General features: G+C 39.7%; 1 protein-coding gene across 5 annotated transcripts in view; it reads left to right on the top strand.

The window, feature by feature from the left end:
* AOPEP (aminopeptidase O (putative)) overlaps nucleotides 1–22,867 on the top strand; it is a 191,480-nt gene that overhangs the window by 100,734 nt on the left and 67,879 nt on the right. For all 5 annotated transcript variants that reach the window (XM_085043637.1, XM_085043636.1, XM_085043633.1 and 2 more), the window contains 2 exons: nucleotides 11,923–11,985; nucleotides 12,616–12,699. In XM_085043637.1, coding sequence (XP_084899763.1) covers nucleotides 11,923–11,985; nucleotides 12,616–12,699 — 147 coding nt within the window. The remainder of the gene's footprint in view (nucleotides 1–11,922; nucleotides 11,986–12,615; nucleotides 12,700–22,867) is intronic.

Raw genomic sequence — 22,867 nt, 5'->3', positions numbered from 1 at the left:
TGTCATGTTGTTGACTCTTTGAAAAATGCTTTAGATAAAGACTATCCACCTGAAAGTTTCTCTAGATAGACCATAGTATACAGAGAATTTGGTATGTTGTTAGTAACAAGCTATCAAAAAAGTTATGAGGTCAGATATTATTTAAATAGATTCTGTATTGATCTAAGGAAGGTTATTGGCATCAAATTGCATTGTAATTTATTTAGTCAGTCCTATAACTTTCACTTCAGATAAGCCAAATGAGACACAGCAGTGGTGTATTTTGGTTTGTAGAATAGTCCGAAGTTCAAGAAAATTGCTGATATAAAAAGATACACCATTAAAGGTCAGTAAGGACTGGAATTTATTACAGAACTTTTCAATTTCAGGCATGGTTTAGGGTATTGTTACATTTTTGGAGGGTTTGATGTAAGTTTCTTCTGCATTGCATGTGATTGCTGATTTAGGGAAAACCATAGTTATTTGAGATCTGAGTAGCAAAGTATTTCGTTACAAAGTATCATGGAATCACATTCTAAAATTGTGCAACATGCTGCCTCAGGTTAGATGCTTATGTAGCTCCAAGTAACTTGGTGTCTAGGCTGAATGTAGATAGTAATATGCAAAATTGAGATTTGAAGGCATTGGCCATAACGTTTTGGTGCCTGTGTTGTTCTGATTTCTAAAAGTGTCATTTAAACCAGAGTTTTAGAAGTCTCAATTCAATAACTGAATAATTAAGAAAAAATGCTTTTGAGATTCTCAGCTGGAACCACAAGTCTACCTTAAGGATGAGAAGAATGCTTTACTGGTTTTAGTTTAATGGCCTTCCGAAACATTGGGTCACCTCTCCAGTTAAGAGCCAGATTTTCACAAGTGTCTTTCTGTTTTTCTTCAGACTACCTTTCAATAGCATGCAGCTCAAGTACTTGTAGTCGTATAGTAAATCTGCACAAGTTCAAGAAGTTGAAGTGCATGTGGAACAACTGTTAAATTTCTGAAATAATTGTGGACTGGATTCCATGTGTTTGTTCATTAGAATCACTTCTAAGTTTAATAAATCTCAAGCGGTCATTTTCATTCCCTTTTCCTATTAATTGCACTGCTGAACACAAAAGCTGTGTTATGTGCAGAATGACTGAGCTTAGCCATTCTGTAAAGGAGTTATGTTTGGTATCTAAAGAACAATAACAGTTTGCTGCCTGACTGATCAATGCTGGCTCAAGTTCACATTCCCAAGCTCCCACTCTCCTACCTACATATGCAGGGGGTGGAAACATAGCAAAGAGAGGGAGGACAGGTCCTCTTACACAGAGATGTTGAACTTAGGACACAGCTGGGCTTGCATAGTAGTAAACATAGATTTTAATTATTGCTTGTAAAAACATCCGAAGAAAAGCACAGAAGTTACCATCAATTAATTTTTAGCCTGCTCATTGTTTTCTTTACTCAATTGAAACAAACCATAAAGGTTTAAAATATTTTTCATGCTACCTTGCCAGAAAACTTTTCTGTATTAGTATATAATTAGGAAAGAGTAGACTTTGAAATATCTGAAACCTCTACAGTTTCAAGTTCCTTATAAGTAATTTTAAGTGAATTGGAACCAGGGCATGAAATAACAAGAAACCAAATGCTAATCTAGAAAATAATATTTGAGATCTTTTTTAGCTCGGGAGGGTAAAGAAAAGGGCCTGAATCTGAGTTAAAAATAATAAGTGACAGGAAGAAGTTGCCACATACCCTCCACAGTGCTCAGTGGTTTTTAAAAGGATATTTTACTTCCTGGAAATGTTCCCTCTTTTCTAGGCATTTTAAAAAATGTGTTTGCGACTGGAAGGAATGAATACATGGGGGAGATGTACTTCAACACATACTCTGTATCTGAAATCTTTGCAGCCTTCTGTAATGCTGACCCAAAAAACTGTGACCTGTGGATTCATGTAGTGGTTCAGTCAGAAACTCAGAGTGATCCTGAGGGTTCAAATTCTGCTGCTGTGTTTCCAGCTGGCTACACTTTAGAGGATGGAAGTTCTTGCTTTTGAACCCAACACTTTTTTGCAGACATTCTAGAGAAATGCTGAGCTGAAGTACTTCTAGAGAGTAGGAGGTAACTAAGTTTGTGGAACAGTCTTCATTCCGTCTCCATTAGTACACTGTCTTCCACACAAGTCAGTAGGAGGAATGTTAAGATATTTCCCAGTTTATATTACCTTCCTTATCTCCTTTTGACTTAGCAATGCTTTAGAGTCAGACTGAAGATATAGATGATGATCAACTTCTCTTTATCATAGAAAATAAGAGATTTTTCTAAAACTTATTCTATCTACATAAGGAAGGAATGCTTTAACTATTTTGTCTACTTCCTTCTAAGGCCAAAGAGAAATTTAAATGCTGAGCTAAGAATGTCTGGAGAAAGATAAGTTTAAAAAGTCTGTTGGCTGAGAGCTAGTATATGTCATGTTTCAGCTTATGGTTAATTGTCCTTAACATATGGGCTAACAGTTTATCATTGCCAGAGGGCTAGAGAACTTTTGCTTTGAATATGTTTCTTTACTGGAGCTATCGGAAGTATTTTTGATTGCTTCAAGGGATCAGTAAAACTCAAATTTCAGTACCTATGGAAGGTGTATTTTATTTCTTCAACAAGAAATTCAACAAACAAGTAAAGGTTGTATCAACATCCCGGCCTTAGCCACACATTCTCCCAACTACTGCAAAAAATTAACTCTGTCCTGGCTGAAACTAAGACTGCAGTTATCCACAATTATCCGCAATTTCCACAGTGAAGGGCCATCCCTCCAGGTTGTCTTTTGAGTTCATTTAGTCCATAACTGTGGGTTCTATCTGTTCTGTTTTATCTAGGTGCCTTCCAGGGCAGAAGGGCTGGTGTGCTATCGAGTGGTTGTAGTCTGCATCATAGACTCGGGACTGATGCATCTGGAGCAGTCCATACTTGTTGTCCATGGTAGTTCATACAGTGGCAGCGTCATTCAGCAACCAGTATTATACAATTCAACATTACAGACTCTTCTCACCCAAAAATCAAATCCCCTTGAGGTACACATCATGTTCCCCACTCCTTCTGTATTGCCTTCTATTTTTGCTCAGGTCCTTGAGCAAAACTAATCCCAAGGATGGGTTTGCTTTTGTTTGAGGCAGGACTGATCCAAAATGACCTCCCTAACACTTTTCCCATATGCACCATGAAGACTTTATTCCCTTCTGTGGTACATGGAGGTTTTGATTGGGCAGGGTCAGCTCAATTGGTTGAGCCTTGGGTGTTAAGTAACCAGGTGGCCTTTGCTAAATGTAGATCCCAATGCTGGAAGGTCCCACCACCCATTGCTTTCAATGTGGTTTTTAACAGTCCTTTGTACCTTTCAGTTTTCCCAGAGGCTGGTGCATGCTAGGGAATATGGTACACCCACTCAATACTGTGTTCCCTGGTCTGGGTGTCTAGGAGGTTGTTTTTGAAATGAGTCCCATTGTTCAACTCAGTTCTCTTGGGGCTCCCAGGTCACCACAGGACTTGCTTTCCAAGGCCCAGGATGGTGTTCCAGGGAGTGGTGTGAGGCACAGGGCACAGCTCCAGACGTCCAGGGGTTGTTCCCACCATTGTAAGCATGTAGCACTTGCCTTGGTGGGTTGGCAGCAGTGTGATGTAATCAATCTGCCAGGCCTCCCCACATTTGTATTTCAGCCATCATCCACTATACCAGAGAGGCTTTACCCACTGGGCCTGCTTGATCACAGCACACGTTTCACAGTTATGGATAAGCTGTGATACAGAGTCCATGGCTAAGCCCATCCCTTGATCATGAGCCCATCTGAATGTTGCATCTCTTCCCTGATGACCTGAGGCATCATGGGCCCACCAAGTCAGAAATAATTCACCCTTATGCTGCCTGTCCAGATCCACCTGAGACATTTTAATGTTGTCAGTTTGATCCACTCTGCTGTTGTTGAGATGTTCTTCAGCAGCCTGACTGCTGGGCACATGTGCATTTCATGACATACTTTTACAGCCAATTTCCCTACCCGGGCAGTGATGTTTTGCCACAGTTCAGCAGCTCAGATGGGTTTGCCTCTGCACTGCCAATTGGCTCCATACAGCTGCTTTCCATTTTTGGTGTATCTCTATGATATGGCAGGAGCTGTCAGTGAAGACAGTGTATTACTTTAATTTTCAGGTAGCTGATTTTATGATGGGGGCTCCTCAGCACATGTCACCTTTTCCTCCTGGTTATGGTCTAAAATTTTTGTCTTTGGGACACTAAGTGATTCATTCTAAGATCCCTGAGTGACTGGAGTTCAAAAGCTTGTTGTTGTTCAGGACTCCACTTGAAATAAGTTTTCTTCTGTGTCACATGATAGAGAAGGTTTACATTCTGACAGTAGTTTGGCATATGCATCCTCTAAAAACCCTCAGCACGTAGGAAAGCCTGTGTTTCTTTCTTACTGGTCAGTGAGGACTGTCTCGGTTCAAGAGAATTTAAGGAGGACACTCTAAAATGAGTTACCTTCCATTAGTTTTAATCAATCCCTTTCCACCAACAAGGAGAAACGAATACGTGTAGTTATTAGTGAAAGATATAGTTCACTAAAAAACCAAAATAGCAACAGGCAAAAAATAACAGTAATAGTCACTTGGATAGTATCAGAGTTGGAGAAATCTCGTGGACTCGGCGGGAACAAAGAGAAACTCAAAATGGCGGCGGGACCCCTTTCCCCAAGACAGCCCCAGGCATGGGCGACTGCTGCACGGAGACAATGGGGAAATGGCGACAGCGCTGCCCCCCTTAGAGGGTGGGGAGCAGCTCCGTCGGCAAATGCAGCTGGCAAACTGGCGGCAGGGACTGGGCCAGGGTGTAGAGCTCGTTGGGGGACTTTGCCTGGTCTCGGCAGCAGTCAGCAGTGCAGCTGGCCGGGTGCCTCACACTCGGTGCCTTTTCGCCTCAGCCATGCTCTGCCGGTGGGCTGGGGTGAGTGAGCCGAGTGCTCCTCTGGGCCTGCAGGCAGCTGTTGCAAAATTCACTCCGAAACAGTTTTTCATTGTGCAATGCAGCTTCTTGGGTTGCTACTGTTGCAAGTAGAGGCACGAAAAAGCCAAGAGGCAAGAGAGAGACTCTGCATGAGTGCCTCGACTTCTAAAGGTCTTGGGGCAATCCCCAGCCCCTGCCCCGCTGTTCTGGTTGCCAGCCACAGGATCTTATAGAAGCAGTAAAGATTTTGGGGCACAGATAGATATAGAATCAATAACATTTTGGGTTACCCAGGACAGAGGCACAGCTGCTACTTTGTTAACTATGCCTATTGGACTATGATGATACACATCTTGCCATTTTACTCCTCAGTGCTGAATTTCCTGGGCTGGTCCCTTGACCTTACTTTGTTTTATGGCAAAACCAGCCTTCAGGAAGATTTGGATTATCTTCTCCCCTTGCTCAAAAGCTTCCTCTGCTGTGTTGCCCCTTACTGTGATGTCCTCAATGTACTGCAAATGTTCCTGGAGGCTCACACATTTCCAGTGTAGTCTGGATCAGTCCATGGCAAATAGCTCAGCTGTGTTTCCACCTTTGGGGTAGTCAAGGTGCAATGCCCCAGTGCACACCCCTCCAGCTGAAAGCAAACTGTGGCCTGCACTCTGCTAATAAAGGAATGGCGAAAAGCTCTTTAGCAATGTCTGTGGTGGCACCTCTTTGCTGCCTTGGACAGCAGTTCATACTGAAGGTCCACAACATGCAGCACAGCCACACTCAGAGGTGATGTGACTTCATCCAGGCCATGATAGTCCAGTGCCAGTCTCTGCTCGCCACTGGATTTGCACACTGGCTATATAGGACTGCTAAGAGGTGAGCGAGACTTGCTGACCACTCCCTTGGTCTCCAATTAATGAATCATTTCATGGGTGGGGGCCACAGTCCCAGTCAGTGTGGTTTTGCCAACAGTGCAGTGATATGGTAGCAGTGAGTACCCGTTGTTCTTCAGCCCTCAGCAGTCCCACAGCAGAAGGGTCTTCTGAGAGACCAGGCAAGGTATTCAGCTCTCTAATTTCCTGTCTCCACAGCTCCAGCAGTTCCCTTTTGAGTCCCTGAAATATCCTCTCCTGAGGTAATCTATGCCAAGGATTCCCATGGACTCTGGGCCAGTCAAAATGGGGTGGTTTTGCCATTCATTCCCAGCCAGGCTCACTCACTTCAGCTTCAGTACAATCAGGACTGTAACTAACAGCTGATCCTCCTGTTACCCCAAAACCAGAGATGGATTCTGTCCCTCCACATTTCAATGGCCTCAGGGTACCTCATGCTCTGGTGTCAACTAAAGCCTTACACCCTTGTGCATCTGATGTGCCAGGGCATGGGATCTGCACAGTCCAAGAGATCCAATTGTCCCTTTCCTTCACCTGGTTGGAGGCAGGGCCCCCAGCCCTGGTCATAGCACTCATTGCTTATTCCTTGTGACTATCAACTGAGGTCCGTTCAAGAAGACCAGAAATAACATCAGCCCTCCTGTTCTGTCTGAGGGCTTGCCCACTGGAAAGTGAAGTGGCAGTTCTTATCCTTGAAGAATTTCCCCTGCCACCTGTTAGTCCTTTCAGCTCACATTCCTGTGCTGCTAGAGCAGAGATGGGTTTTCCATCCCACTCCTCATGTCCTCTCTGTGGTGATTCAGGTAAAATCACAGGTTACGTCATGGTGTGTACCCTCTCTCTCAAGCATGGGGTACTCGCTGCCAGTAGCAGAGACTCTGTTCCCATACTGGTGAGGCATGGGACATTTCCTCTCCTCTATAATTTGCTCAAGCCACCTGCGTAGTTGTGAGAGCACCTGGTGAAATCAGGAGAGGAATTAAAAAAAAAACCAAAACAACATTTTAGCACACCCTGAAAATAGTACCATATTATGTATAATATAACCTAATATGATTCATAAATTATCTTATATGTTATATAAGAATATTTAGTAAGAATTAATAAGCTTATTATTTAGAGATTCCATGGTCATGAGGTCAGAGATACTTTATCAGATTATGAATCTGATCTTGCAACTAAATAGGTGGTTGCAGTGATTAATCTCTACCTAGGAATTTTCTTCACAAAGCAGAGTTGCCAATGTGGATTATGAAGCATATATTTGCATAACCACTTTTAGAAAAGTATTCCTGCCACAGTGTATGAAAGTCATGTTGCAGTATACTGAAAGTACATCCTCAAAGTTATTGTTTCAACAAGTTTTTGTCTCTTGGAGGTAAAGATAATTTCAGGAAGAGCAAGTTTAACTTGAACAGAATATCTCTGGAGGGATGTTACACTGAAAAATACCAGACGCAGCATGCTAATCTGAAAAGAGCACGTTTATACCAGCACAAAAACTCTCAGAGGAATTAGAACATTTAGATTTATGGTATCAGTATAAATTACCATCTTTCCTAAAAGATGGATAATGTCAGAAAAACTTGATTTTTCATTTCAGTGGATAAAACTGTATGCATGAAAACTGTACAAAATCAGTTGGAAAACTTGCTGTTCTAAAAGGACCACATTCTGGGCTGGATTTCTTTTCCAGTAATTTTTATCTGGTGCTGATACACTGTTTCTTGCACTGTGGATGCACCAGCTGTCTTGTCATTTTCAGATGTAGCCCACTGCCTCCTCAGTCTCTGCCAAGTCATGGTAGCAGTAGTGTTTTAAAATCCTTGCAGTTGATTCCTAGTCAAATGTTTCAAGCCATACTTAATCATCTAATGAGCTGGATAAAATGCTTTTCTGTATTTTCATTTTCTGAACCTTTTTACAAAAGATTAGAAGCCACATCTTTCCTGCTGAAACAATTTTCAGGTCACACAGACTATTCTGAGGGCACATTGTAGTCTTAGTTTACAAGTAAGCTATTTTTCTAACTTAAACTACTGTACTTTTCCCCCTTCTAAATCTGTATGGCAGGAAAACAGTTGTATATCCTGCACTTGATCATGGTTCCTTTAAATTTTCCTTTTCTGATATCACAGTGTTGATGGCATCAGCCTGAGAAAGCAGTGTCATTCTAGTATGGTAGAATGAAACTGGTGGGGGGGCGTCCATATTTTGTTTTCTGTTAGATAGGAATGTGTAGAACAGTACAAAATTGCAATTTGTATACTGGTGAAGTTAGCTACATCTTATAGGAGAAAATGTCTTCTCTGTGTGGTTGCTGGTGTCCATGTAGATCTGAATATATAAATGTTGAGGTGTATGTGTGTTGTAAAGTTCAGTAACTGAGATTCTAGAAATGAGAGGTTGGAAAATGACTTGACTGCATTAGTTGTCAATTTCCTCTACTTTGCAGGAGCTCCATATCTTTTTTTTTATTATTATTTTATTTTTACCTTCCAGTATCTGAGGACTGTTGGAAAGCCAACAAAATTGTATTGACTCAGTGTTCAGCTTAGGTAAAACTACCTTCTTAGTTAATCAATACTGGTTGTTTTTGCATGAGGGTAGCACAGAGGAGCTGAAGTTATAGACGATCTATGCAAAGGAAAAGGTTCATGGTTATGGTTTTTCTCTGAGTTATGAAATGTCATTTGTAGCCATCTCAGCCAGAACAATTTAGAAACAGCTTCTGTTTCAATGCAAAATGGAAGAGTCTGTTGCACAAATATCCTGTTGTAGGCTGTGTATGATTCTGCACGTTCGTTGTATGCTTGGGATCTAGTCTGACTTGAGTAAGAGCTGGTGTAAATCATTGCCTAAGTTATTTCCCAGGATATTTGGTCTCTCTTCACCCAGTTGGTAGAAAGTGCTTCCTCCTCCCCTAGTTTTTCAAAATTCAGTTATATTTAATCCTGCAGCTGCAAGAGTGACGAATCCTAACATGTTTTGACATGTTTGATTGCTTGTTCCAAACCTTAACTGTTCTATAGGACAGATCCCTTAGCAGTCTCTGAAAGGCAGTCTTCCCAAGTAAAGAAGGATATGGAGAATGGACTAATCTCTAAATTTCTATTGTGAAGGGATGCAAGTATGACAGCCAGTGCCATGTGGACAGGAAACAGGACTGTTCATGGAGAGTAATGCTATGATTCCCATTTTAAATTGGCTGTGCCATCACCCTTTTATCTGGTGTAAGTAAGCTTTTCAAGTATGGAGGAATACAGAAGGAGACAAAATGTTTGTAGGAACATCTTTCTTCCCCTCCCTTTCTTTTTCTCATTCTCTCCCCTTTCACAGCTCCCCTCTTCCCTCTCTCTCTCCTCTCTGCTCTCTCTCCCACTCCCAGCAAAAGTTCCTGGTCTGGTTATGAGCTAAATCTTACTGGCACATCAATAAATAGGGGTAACAGATGATTGCACAGCCAGTGTGCTGTGACCACCCTTGTTAGGCCTAGCCTATTTCTGTCACTGCCTTTTGTCTCCTCTAGGCTGTCAATGGGCATGTTGGCTCTTACCATACACTGCAGTGCTATCATCTTAAGAGTAGGTGAATGTTCGAGTTAGGATGTGCACAGCATGAAGCACCAGGGAACCCCAGATGTTGTCTCTACAGATGTTGGAAGTATCTTACCACAAGAAGTCAGTAACAATTCCTCTTAAATTTTCTTCACTGATGTGCAGCTACTAGCAAGCAAACAGGAGCCTCCTCTGAGTTTGAACACACAGTATGTTTGTGTCTTTGTGGATTTTCATCCCAAATCAGCCTTGGGATCTGCAGGTCTGAAAATCAGTGTCTCTGGTAACCTTTTTTCCCCATAGTTTTTTCTAAACATTTGACAGGAAAGGAAGTGCAATTCTTTGAAGGATTTAAAATATAAATATGTTTCATTGTTTCTATGGTCCAGTGTTTCCCATAACTACTTCTGTGGGAATGCACAGTCTAATCTGATCCAAGGAAATACTAAGTAGTTGCATTAATTTGTGTTTGCCATTAACATAATTTTTTGTTCATTCCCTCTGAACTATGTTCTGTTCTTCTTTCTTCATTTAAATGCATTCAGTTCAAGAGCCAATTTGTAGGCATTTTCAGAATTACCACCTAGTAGAAAAACCTGTTGTGGCTTTACAAAATAAAAATATGTCATTGACACTAGTTTCAAGTAGACCTGTCATCGGTGTGAAATAAAAAACTACAGTAAGATTTTCTATTGTGATATCTTTGTTAGAAAGTTCTTCCTTGTTTAATGCTTCATAGTGAAGTTACTTCTATTTAAAGCATTGAGTTTGATCCTGGCTTTGATCTAAAGCTTTTGATCTTGAAAGAAGGATGTTGTGGCAGTAAAACAAAAAAGCTAGGAGATTTCCCTTTTGTTTTAAATGATAAAGGGATACTCTCAGGACTTAATACACACTTATTTATACACACTTATACTACTTTTATTTACTTAAATTTGTTTACAAAGTCCATCTAATTCTGTATATTGAGGGTTTGCTCACACATATGCTTTTATGAGCCTTATTCTTTTGCAAGAGCATAGATATCTTTCTGAGGCTTTCAGGGAATATAGCAATACATAGTATAAGAGTATAAATAATTTTATAAAGACTATGAATAATTTTTAAAATACTGACAATACCTCACTAACAATTTTAACTATAACAAGTATGATGCCGTTTATCCTTTACTACCTCTTGTTTTTGAAACATAAGCGCAAAACCACTTGATAAAATCCTAACTTGAGAATTTGTAGGATTTGGCTTTTTCCATGGCTGACATAATGTGGATATATCCCAACATGCTGGAGTTAGAACATCCTCTTCTGAGGATGAAGTCCCATGAAGTCTTCTTAGGCATGAAGTCCCATGCCTAAATTTAATCATCTGCTCGCAGCATCTTGTTGAATAAATGAAGCCTTTAGCTGAGGCCTCGATAAAGGGCTCGTTGTGCTGCAGTCTTCCTAAAAAGTTCTTTGGATCTATGCTTTTAAGATGCATTTCAGACCCTCCAAGGCAGTTTAGTAGTTGGATTCTGGTAGTGTGAGCAAGTACCAAGACCAGTCTTGAAGCAGTTAATGGTGATGATACTTCCTTGAACTATCCCACCAGACTATTCCTCTGTCTGTAAAGACCTGTGACAGAGCATGTTTATAGGAAGGTTCATAGGAAAGCGGTTTCCATGGTAAGGGTCTTGAAGGGAGAGCATATCTCTAATAATTAGGCTGCAAACCCGTGACGAGCGTGCGTGTGGAGGTTAGGAAGGGCCGTCCCGTCGGCGACGCTGTCGGAGGGAGCGCGGGCTGGCGGCAGCACCAGCAGCACCGGCAGCACAGCCAGCGGCCGGGCCGGGCTGGGCTGGGCTAGGCTGAGCTGGACCGGGCTGGGCTGGGCCGGGCCGGGCTGGGCTGAGCCGGGCTGGGCTGAGCCGGGCTGGGCTGAGCCGGGCTGGGCAGGGCTGGGCTAAGCCGGGCTGGGCTGGGCTAAGCCGGGCTGGGCTGGGCTGAGCCGGGCTGGGCTGAGCCGGGCTGGGCTAAGCCGGGCTGGGCTAAGCCGGGCTGGGCTGGGCTGAGCCGGGCTGGGCTGGGCTAAGCCGGGCTGGGCCGGGCTCCGCACCTGCGGGGCGGGACGGAACGATGGGGTCCGGGCGGAGCGGGGCCCGCAGCCGCCCCACTGGGGCTGTCTCAGGCGCCGTGCCCCGGCCGGGCCGCCCCAGAGCTGGCCGGCCCTGACGTCTTTAAGGCAGGCTCCTCCTCTCCGCGGGGCTCCGGGGGCCGGAGCACGGGGGCGGGGGACCCTGCGGAGGTGTTTCATTTCCTACCGAGGGCTGCGGTGTGCCGCTGCCGAGCCGGGGCACGGCGGGATAGCGTGGGATGGAACGGGACGAGGCAGAAAGGAGCGGGCGCGGCGCCGGGGCTGGCGGCGGTCGGACCTCGCTTCCCCAGCGCCGGCCGTGCCGGGGCCCCGGAGAGCTGCGCGCAGCGCGGATCCTGCGCGGGTGATCCCGCCTCACTGTGCGCCTTCTCCCCCGTGTAGCCCCTGCTGGAGGAGGGAGAGACGTGGAAGGAGTGTCAGCTCGTCCAGCAAGTGAGCGGCGAGGTGAGGAGGAAACCTTTCGCAGCCGTTACATTGCGCTCTGCTTCTTGCCCTTTCAAATCTCCTCCTGGAGTTTTCCACCTGACACACCATCCCCACCTTGCCACGCTTTTGCTTTTAAAAAATAATTGCTTTAGTGTTATGAATAAAAATATTAGTATGGGGGAAAAAACCCACCAAGTGTTATTATTTTATTAAATAGTAACGACCACGCCATCCAAATTTGGCGTTGGTAGTCTGGAAAAATGTACGAGTGGGTGGCTGGAAATAAATCTCTTACTTGAAATAGAAGGTGTAAGGGATAAAGCGCAGAGATTTTCCCCAGGATTTTTGCACACTGCAATGATAACTTTCCACTTGGCAACCTGGTCTGACATCAGACATGCTCTTTGTGCAAAACCCCTTAAACCAAAAGCTTTAAGCTGAAGAACATCACCGCACACTTTGATCACGTACAAGTAATAACCAGATCACCGAAGACCACATCACTTTAGGGGGGGAAAGTGCCTTTTCCTTTCCAGTGATACAATAAAAAAAGTTGTCTTGGGTATCTTTATAGCTTTTTACTAATGCTGAGTAACTACAATCAGTTCCATCTTCTACCTAAAAATGCACCATGGTTTTGAACTCCAGGTCACAAAATGGATTCAGACAAACCAGAGGATCAGAAAAAGCAGCAAAAAGAAAATGAAGCTGGATGAAGTAGTTTTCCAGAAGGTAAGCAATCATGTCAGTTTGTGTAATGGGACAAAGGGCAGCTGATCCAAAATGCTTTCTGATTATGCCTTCTTAAGCTTGGTAGTGTATTCAACAAGATGATAGTAAATGGGTGTTACAGATAAAGTTTCAGAGTCACTATGTAATTACAATGGCAAGAAATTAGTAACCTTTTTAGATGTCTGTATTCAGGAGACAGATTTTTCATATACTTGTGTTTAACTGGGACATTCTCAGGAAAAAAGAGAAGGGTGCTTTCATCAGAGAAGTAGAACCCTTGAGAGCTTTTGATAGAACCTGAACAACTATTTTCAGATACTGGTAGGTGAGAGACAATTTTCTTGGTAGATATTGGGACAATGATAGATGTGATGTGGGTGTTGGAACAATTCAGACTATGTTGTTGACTCTTCATTCAGAGGGTGAGTTTGAAAATCATCTATTTGTAGTATAGGCTTCAGTTAATGAAAATGTGATGATTATTTTTTAAATTACTGCAGAGGATCTTTAAACCTGAATACAGCCAAATTTAAACTAGTTTTAAACCAGTGAATTTTCATTAAGCTGTTGTGAAAGACGTGCTCTATAAGGTTGACTATTGAAATTGCAGTGTCGAGAGGTAAGTAGTTAGCTGATACTAAATACCTGTTTTCTGTCCCTTGAGGGAAAAAAAGGTGAATAAAGTTGGACTTCCCAATGCATTATTAGAATTATGATTTTTTTGCTTGTGTTGGTTTTGAAAATAAATTTATGATTGTATTTTAAAGCTCTTGCTACCTTTAAAGGATTAAAACAGTAGTGTGTTGTTTTGCTGCTTTGACAGCGCTTCTAAAATGCGTGATGAATCATTGCTGTTTCTGTAGCCAAATTCTTCCTGATAGTGTGGCTGCCAGCTCCTGGGATCTGTTGCCTTAGTATGGGCATTGCAAGTATATGACAAATGTCCACAAAGTGCATTGTTGTGGGTGGATGATTTACCAGCTCCATGGTTAGCTAAAAACCTCCAAATAGCATCCTTTAATTCACTACTTTTATTCTGTAGCTGAAATACATAATTTAGAAAAGATGTTCTGTGTTGTTGTACTTTAGAATGATGTGATCTAGACAGAGATAGCATAAACTGTTTCACCAGATAATTTAATCTCTATTTATATTTCTGGACGTGAATGTGCGTTTATGTGTATGTGTAGCATTTGTATTTGCAATCATTTTATGTTCAGATGAAGAAGACTTTTTTTTAAGCTAAAAATTGTATTTCCTTGGGAATTTGTGAGTGAAATTCATTGGTGGTACAAATAACCCTACTACAAACCAGTCTGCATGCATTTTGAAGCAATTTTTAAATGGTGCAAAGTAGGTCCCCAGTTATGCCTGAACAGTAGGTTTAAAAGAGCCTTATGCTGTTATACCAGTCCTTATCTCTTTTTATCGGAGAAAACTTCTTTAGTGCAAAATCCCTTTGTACTGATAAAATTCCTTTTCTGTTGAGGACGTTGTTCTCCAAGTGCTTCATGGCTGGTGAGAGAGAAATTCAGCATGTACCTTGCTGTGTTAGAAATGCAAAACCTGATGTGTAAACATAAGATATATTCATTGTTTTTTCAAATAGTAATTCTAGAGCAAGGTCTGTGAGCAGACACATGAATTAAAATTGAAGGCAAGCATAACCATTGTCATCTAATATCTGTATGTATTAAGACTTCATGGAGATCCAGTGCGGATTCACAGCGCTTCGTCTGCAAGGTTCTTAACCACATGGGAAGGAAGAGGCATAACAATAATCTTATATTTGATAGTAAACCATTGACTTTTCACTGAGGTTAGAATTCTTTATGTTGCCTAGAAGTTTGGCCATTGCAATGGTGACATTTCCAATACAGTTGCAGGTAAGAGAATAAAAGAGGAAAAGGGTGAGGGACCTCCCTGGTGCTAGCAGACCTTTATTATTTGGTTGCAGCTAGGTTTCCAAAACTGACTTACCAGTGCATTTCCTACTCTGTGTGGGTGGTGCTAATCTCTGTTCCATGAGAATTCTTGACTTTTAGCTGTGGCCATATTAGCTTATAGAAGAAATGGTGTTATACAGAAGTTAAAGTATATTTGGGGATAAACAAGAGAACAAGAAAGAGAAAAGCATGTAATGGAGATGTAAGGCAACCATGATAGTAAAGAAGTAGAAGTAGAAGTAAAGGCATGGAGTGAGAAGACGGGGCTGAGAAGGCAAGCAATAATAAAGAGAAGTCAGAGAGTTGGTACCAGCTCATATTACAACTGTGATTAAAATAAGAATACTGATATATTTTGTTACATCTAGAAAACTGAGTTTTGCTTTGATCTTGCTTATCCTATCAATGCAAGCACCAACTTATTAAATGTAGCTTCTTCTTTCAAAATGAGCACTAACTTACTAATTGTAGCTTCTAAACTTCCAAAACAAGCACTAACATTTTAAATGTAGTACCTAAACTTCCATGTGCCTGGGCTTTCTGATTTTCCTCTAAGCTCTCACGTGTGTCTGCTGTCCGTTTTTTCTCTATCATTTTTTTTTCTTTGTGATAGGAAGTCCAATTTCTAATACAAGGTGGATGACTGTGGTGTATTGAGACACCACCAAATCGAAGCAACTTCTGCATCCAAGTAGAAAATCTAGAATGGGAAGATAACTCTGTATGGAATAAGTGAAACAGAATTGTGAAGGGAGGGTTGCTGACAACTGCTGGGGAATTGCTTCTTGAAAAAAGTTGTCTTCTAAACAGTTGTTTTTAGGAGCTGGATTTACATATGCTTTTACGCATTGAAAAAACATTTGAGGATACCATGTGCTAGATAAGAACTATGTGACTGTAGTGTTCACTGTGCTCAAGGGGAGCCAGTGTGGAAAGGTGTGGTGCTGCTTTCCAGTGTGGATCTACACGGTGAATTACAGCAGTGTAACAGAATCAATGGGGGAGAAAGACTTTTTGCCAAATAGCTGTGGGTTCTCATACTTTTGCTCTGGTTTGGTTTTTTTTTGTTAGTTTTTAGTATTTTTAAAATTTCTAACATTTTTGCTGTTCTATCTCTGAAACTTCTTATGTTTTCATAGCACCTTTTATGCCAGTCTTTTCTTTCCCACTTCTTTTTCACACATCTGGTGAAACACCGTGTCCTCCTTTGATGCATTTAGTCACCTTCAGTACTGTTCACTCCTTCCTATTTACTTTCACTCACTCTATCTGATTAAAAGAAATGGAAAAACAAATGGGAAAATCAAAAAAATTACCTTTTGCTCACCATGTTTTCTGCTTATAGTTCTCTGTAGCTACTCTTCTTACAGTGTATGTACATGTGCACATGTTTAAACACATTCACCCTTTGCATTTCTGCATTTGTCATCCTTCCTATTCTTGTACGGTTCTTACTCCTCATTTAATATTGTGCTGTATCTTCATGTTGTCATTTATCTGGTCAGTGCATCTAGCAATCAGTATGTGTATCAATCCAGAAAGCTGTTCGTGTGTGAAATTTAGAGAGGGTGTAACAGAGTTGGTAAGAATTACTTGGTTAAAATTAACGTTGTTTTATAATGAAGAGTATGATAGAACTGTTAAGTGTTGTGATTATTATTATTATTTTTATGGTGTTTGTTTTAGTAGTTGAGATTGCTTTAAAAAAAAATCAATTTTCCATACCAGTGCTGTGTTAGGCAGAAGAAAATAATCTTCCAGTCAGACTAGTGGAATTGCAGCATGCAATCTGTATGTACTGTGGACTTTGTGGGGAAACGTCTTTTCAATAGAAGACTAAATCACTTTTACATGATGTTCAGTGTTGAAACGCAAAAGCTGCTTTGAAAATATTCCAGTGGTATAAAAAGTGTCATCAGATGAGATAACAAGGACATGCAGGATTTAGGAAAAACACTGAAATATATATATATTAATATATACACACTGGATAAGGAACATGTTTCCTGCAAATCATCAAAACTGCATTTGACTGTTTCAGTTTTAGTTTGATTGTGTACTGAAACTTCGGCGAGTGATTCAACTTCTCCAGAATAATTTCTGTTGTTTTCTCAGAAATATTGTTTTGGTTTTGTTTAAAGCTTTGTTTAAAGTTTGTCTGCTAGTTTATTAGCAATGTGACTGTCTTTGATTTTATTTTGTATTGGTTGTTGCTATTGAACCTTTGTGTCTCTCCAGAGATTTACAATTGTCCATATTTAAGCTCTGTTAATAATCTGAGAAAAAATGATTTTGTTGATATAGCTGTTAAGTTTCTAATAAAAATATAACCCAAGCTACTTGTGATATATGTGACTAATGCTAAATACTGTAACTCTTTGTCCTTTCACGATAAATTCAGCAGTGTAAGTTAAACACAAGAAGCAAATCTTGTCATTCTCTAACATGAGTTATCCTGTTATACTGCAAGTAGAAAATCTTTCAGAGTTTTAATAAAAAATACGGATAAAAAACATACAGTGTGATGTAAGAAACCTCTTAGTTAACTAGAAAATTTATACAGGATGGTGTGTTCTGCTAATTCGGGTAAAGACTATTAACATAAAATGCATAAAAATTACATTAAAACTTTAATTGGCATGTATGTTTTGTTCTCAAAATGAGTATTTTTTACTTGAATCCACCAAACTAAGGATCAAACTAAGGATCAAATCTGAAAAAATCTCTTGAGTTTGTGCACTGCTTAATAGCTAAAAGAAACATGGTGAAAAGTCCTAAAATGTTATTCACAGAGGCTTCAGTGGTGTTATTTGCTGTACCAAATTCTGTGAATTTCATACAACTTTCTAAGAACCCTGTAAACTGACCTTCACTGATTACAGAAAACGTTTAATTCCTTTCTCATTAAGGACTTGGAATGGAAAATTTTACCCTGCTCATTCACAAGATCTGATTTGCAGTAAATGTTATTAAGCTGTCAGGAAAATAGAACCTGTCATTTAGAAGCTTTTCTTCTGAGTACATATGAATATAATTTCAGGCCATTGGAACTAAGCATTTCTAATATTTACTTCTCCATTCCCATGAGAATATCTGTATTTGTGAATTGTTTGGAAACCTTTTAACTGTGCAGTTCTAAAGAACTATTATTTTTTAGGATAGTCCTGCTTCAGAGTTCACTTAAGAAACATTTAACAGAACAAGAAAATACTATGTCCTTGTGTAAAAAAAAAAAAAAAGTGAAATTTTTGGGTTGGCAATGTTTTTTTTTAATAGTCCTTTTCTGACTGCAGTATCACCGGTATCTTATTTGCAGTAGTAGTATGCCAGGCTCATAGTTTTCTTTTTTAGTAGCACCCATCTCTCTTAGCAAGGAATTGTTGTGGTATTGCATATTTCATATTGAGTCTCCCAGATGGATATTAAGTTGTCAAAGAGTGAATGTTCTCATTAGGCCACATTAAGACCACATTTTTAGATCAATGAAGCAACTTGTCACCATGCATATGCTAATGCATCTGCTCCCTTTCTGACTCTGAGATGACCATCTCTAAATTAGGAGATCTCAGGCCAGCATGGCTATGTGCTGAAATCGTTTAAAGTTTGCAGATATTTACATTGCTGTTAATTATAGCTGTCCAAGCAAGCAACCATCCTGTGCAGTGGTAGATTAGGGCCACTTTCTTGTAAAACACAAGGTTTGTCCAGAAAGGCCGAAGGCACTTTTAGTAGAGAGGTTTATTGCTTTTGATTTGTAGGAAGAATTAGTTACACATTTGTGATTGTTTGGCTATCAGTCACACTGGGGGCATTTGAATAAGTTGATTTTTGTGTGTGTTATTATGTGATGCTATTAACTACATTACTGGGATTGACTATTGCCCTTAACTTTTTCAGTCTGCTGTTGCTTCTAGTAATAAAGCCCTATTTTTGGTGGTTGAAACATGATCCTTACCTTAGCTTATAAAAAAAGTTTTGTCTTTAATAAAACAGGAAATGGAAAATGTGAGAACAGTTTTGTTCTTTCCAGAATAGAAAAAAAACAAAAACCAAAACCAAAAAGCATTTGGTTGTTTTTAAGACTTCTCAAATGTATGCCCCCACCAGTGTTTATGCTGCGAATTCTGAGTGGTGATGTAGTGAGTTCTGGGAGCAGAAAAACGGCAGTCCCTTTCAGGGCATTTGCAACTGGAGCAGCATACCACATTCGGAAAAAAGTGGTACACTGCATTCAAACACTCCATAAGTTTTCTCCTACAGATTTTTCCTATGGATTTTTTATTAGCTGAGAATATACACTTGTGCATGCCAGCTGAATAATCCACTTGATTTAAATGTTCCCAGGTTCTTCTTGATGTGATAGACTGTAATAGCTCTGAAGGAGGCTTATTGGTCTGCTGGCTCAAATGTGTGCTTTATTTCAGTCTTACATGTGTTTTATTTCAGTCTTTTATTTATCGTGCATTGTCAGAAATAGGCTTAACTATTTTTTGATGACTAGTCTTTGCTATTGTCCTCATTGTATGTTCATTTTCAGTTTGGATTGTGTTCTCATGCTATATAGTGAAAGCACATGTGTAGTAGTCTGTAAGTGCAGACATTGTTATTTTAAGAAATGTATGAGCACTGAAGGTAAAGGCTAGGCCTTTTACAAAACCTGTTAAAAAGGTCTTAGTAGTTCTTAATCTGCTTTTTTATGGCCACAGTACCAAAAGTAGTCGTGGGTACAACTTAAAATACTGTCATTCTCTCCTCCCCCTAGAGTCCCCTAAGAAGCTCTTTTAGAGCAGGAAGATAACTCGCAGTTGAAAGCAAAGTCATTTTTTGTTGCTTTAACTAAATGGAAGGGATTGAATTCTTAAAGATGTGTAAATTGTACTATACTCATTTCGTCTGTGCTGCATATATTTTCTTGTATTACTTTTCATGTGGGCACAAACTAAGTGGCTACTCACAATTGTCTAATTCACCTTATCAGTGCTTCACATGCAGGTTTTGTGAAACCTATACCAACATTTGAATTTAGACTACTTCTCAACTTTACCATGGATATTTTTATATATACATATATATACACATATCAATACATACATACATACATACATACACACACACGTATATATACACACTTAAATTTCCCATAATTTTGATTCAAAAATTATTGCCAGTGACAATTTGCTTAATTAACTAGAAGAACTTTTTTGTCCTCCTGTGCTGGAGCTCATAATGATTTTTCAAGAAAAGCTTTTATTTTTATCTGGAAAATTGCTGTTGAAAAGGAAGCTTAGGCAATTATATTGCTCTGGATGTCTTTTTCCCTTTTCTGGCTTAAATTTAGGCATCCATTTGGCATTTTCAATTAAAGTTTTTGGAACTCTAAATTCTACCATGTTCCTGTATGAGATGCTGTGGGGAAAGCCCACAAAAAAGCAAGGCAGATTGTGAGATCCATCATTTCTGGTAATCCTAACAGATGTGTAAGGAGGAAGATAATATGACTGTCCCAACCACAGGAACTATTTTCGTTGCCACCTTGAGCCTGTGAGATGGTTTGATCATCAGACACAAGTTTCTTGTTAAAACTGGATTTCATTACTTTTGCTTCTTAAAAAATGTAATGTTTTGGTTTTGTGAACTGGATTCTACATACTCTTCAAGCTGCATGTTTTAAAAGTGCTGGACACCATGTAATGATTTTGCCTTACGGTTGGTTTCCTTCGTCACTCATAACAGAAATTAGAGAAAAAAGGGGTCTTAGCTTGAAAGCCTGATGAGGGTCTCTCTTGTATTCTCTCATCCATATTTCAAGAGGAAATTAAATACAGCAAGAGAGTATTAAATGTTTCCATGCTTAAGATCCTGTTTATTTCAAAGAGAAAATGACATGTATAGTGCCAGTTATGCAGTAACTATGGTTGTCTTGTTTTTGTTTAACTTGGTTTCTCTGTGTTTTGGCTGTACTTCTGACAAATATGGTGAAGCTATTAATATATTAAAATGCTTTGCTGAACCAGGCCTTAGTCATTCATCTTCAAGATCTACTTTTCAAGTGACCACTTCCTCATCAAAGAGGAGATTTGATTTCTTCTAATTGCCCAGAGAATTTTTTACTGGGAGATATATTTGTCAATATTTTCAAATATATCTATTTATCTATATATCTGTTACCGCATAGATGATACCTTTGGGAGAGGGAATACAATACTTGAGGAGAATAATTGTAGAATTAATTCGTCTAAAGCTCAGTTTCCTTTTACGTCCTGCAATTTCCTCTCTCCTCTTTTGCTTGTTAAAGAGAGATTGCTTCTTAAAGTAAAAGTAGGTTCCCTTCTGAGTGTATGCCAGCTCATACTTGAGAAACCCACAAGATGGAATTCTCAGTTTATCATAAAAACTTACCTTCATTGTGGCTTGATAAATATGGGCTGCTGTTTGTGTTACCCTGAGTAAACATCCTAGGTTTTCAAATGCTTCCAGAAGTAAGTAAAAGATTTTGTTTATTTTTTTCTCTTATGGAACACAAGCAACACTGGTGTTCATATTAGGACAAGTGATTGCTTGAAGAGTTTGGGAAGTCAGGGAAAGTGATTTCAGCTTACCTGGTTTTACAGATGGGAATATCTAAAAAGAAAGTGCATTTTTAATCTCCCTCCAGTCAATATAATTAGTATACCATACTTTTGGTTTAATATACAGGGTTATTTTTGCAACATGTGTAATATTTTTCAAGGAATGAAACATTTGCTCTTCTTTTAATGTCTGCTAGCTTTTTCGTCAGTACCAGAGATGTACATGACAACAAAATGCTTGTCTGGGCTATATGCATTGCTCCTAATTTTACAGCAGCTCAAAGTTGCAGAATTGAGTTGTATAAAAGCAGCTGAGAGATTCAAGAGCTTTCAGAAGATACTACATAGTAGTGTGAAGGTACAGTTTTAATGCAACTCAGTGTTTACAAAATGTCTTCCACTAAACAAAAGGAAAGTCCTTTTTATGTGAAGACATCATTACCATTGCATGAGATACCTCAAAAACGTGATACATCTCTTGAAATTATCTGTCCTTCAGAACTGAAATTAGAATGTTTATCTTGATTTTGCAGCTCATAATCCAAAGCATGGAGATCATAGCTGTCTGAAGATATCTAAGAGAGGTTGGGCAGGGCAAGGAAATGGACTGAAGTCAAGTTTCATGGTTCAACACAAACCTCCACTGAGGGCTGTCTTTATTAGAGATAAGAATTAGGACACACATTCTTCCTTGAAGCAGTTAGTTCTTTCCACACCAAAATACGTACTGGTTGGTGATATTTTAATGTGTAGTGAAGATCAGAACAGAAGCTAGGGCTGTGTTTTCATTTCCCCGGTACTACAAACAGCCCAGCTCATACCGCAATGTAATTGAAAAGATGATCTTGAGCATGGGAGGATTCATTTTATCAATATTTATATTGTAACAGAACATACTTTCTAGTAATTAATTACAGCTATAGTGAATGTAGATTATAATTATCAATTATAGGTGTTGGCTTTGAGTCTGTTTTAAAAAGTAATAATTTAATGGACAACTATTTACCTTTTGTCTTTGACTGAATGTGTGTATGCAGCTTGTAACCTTTAAGGTCAAGGGAGAATAGAATAATTAATAAAAGCTTGCTAAATCATGGGGTTTTTCAGTGCAAGTAATTATGATTGTAAAATTTTCAGGCATGCTATGATAGGGTGTTGGAGGGTGCAATGGCAGCCAGAAGTCAGAAATATGCCTGTGTGTTGTGTCCTCACAAGACAGAAAGTGGTATAATGGCAAGTCTGTTCCTGTTTATTAACTTGGAGATAGTACAGAGTTGGAACCTATGATGAAGAAAATAGCATACATAATCCTTTGCTACAGAGGTGTATTAATCCTAATGATGTGTGTTGCTTCACAACTACATAAGACAGAAACATAGAGTTAAGTGTCTTGTGTCAATGTTTTGTGTAGCTATCCAGCCTTCTGGTATAAAGTCGCATGTAAGTAAATATTTAACAAGTTATATTTAATTTAAAGTATCTGGTCAGACTATCAGATTCTCTCACACTTCACCAGAAAGACAGGGATTTTTTTGAAAACAACCCATTTTGTACTTCCAGAGGGTATTTAATATCTTGCGCTGTTTTTAGTCAGTTAAAGTCTATGAATATCCCATATAGGAATTTGTTTGAAGTCTTTTTAAAAAAGGAAGG

Source organism: Lichenostomus cassidix, chromosome Z, assembly GCF_008360975.1.
Source record: "Lichenostomus cassidix isolate B80296 chromosome Z, HeHo_3.0, whole genome shotgun sequence".
NCBI lineage: Eukaryota > Metazoa > Chordata > Aves > Passeriformes > Meliphagidae > Lichenostomus > Lichenostomus cassidix.
The sequence above is the reverse complement of the archived record's forward strand: the minus strand, read 5'-3'. Positions and strand labels throughout refer to the sequence as shown.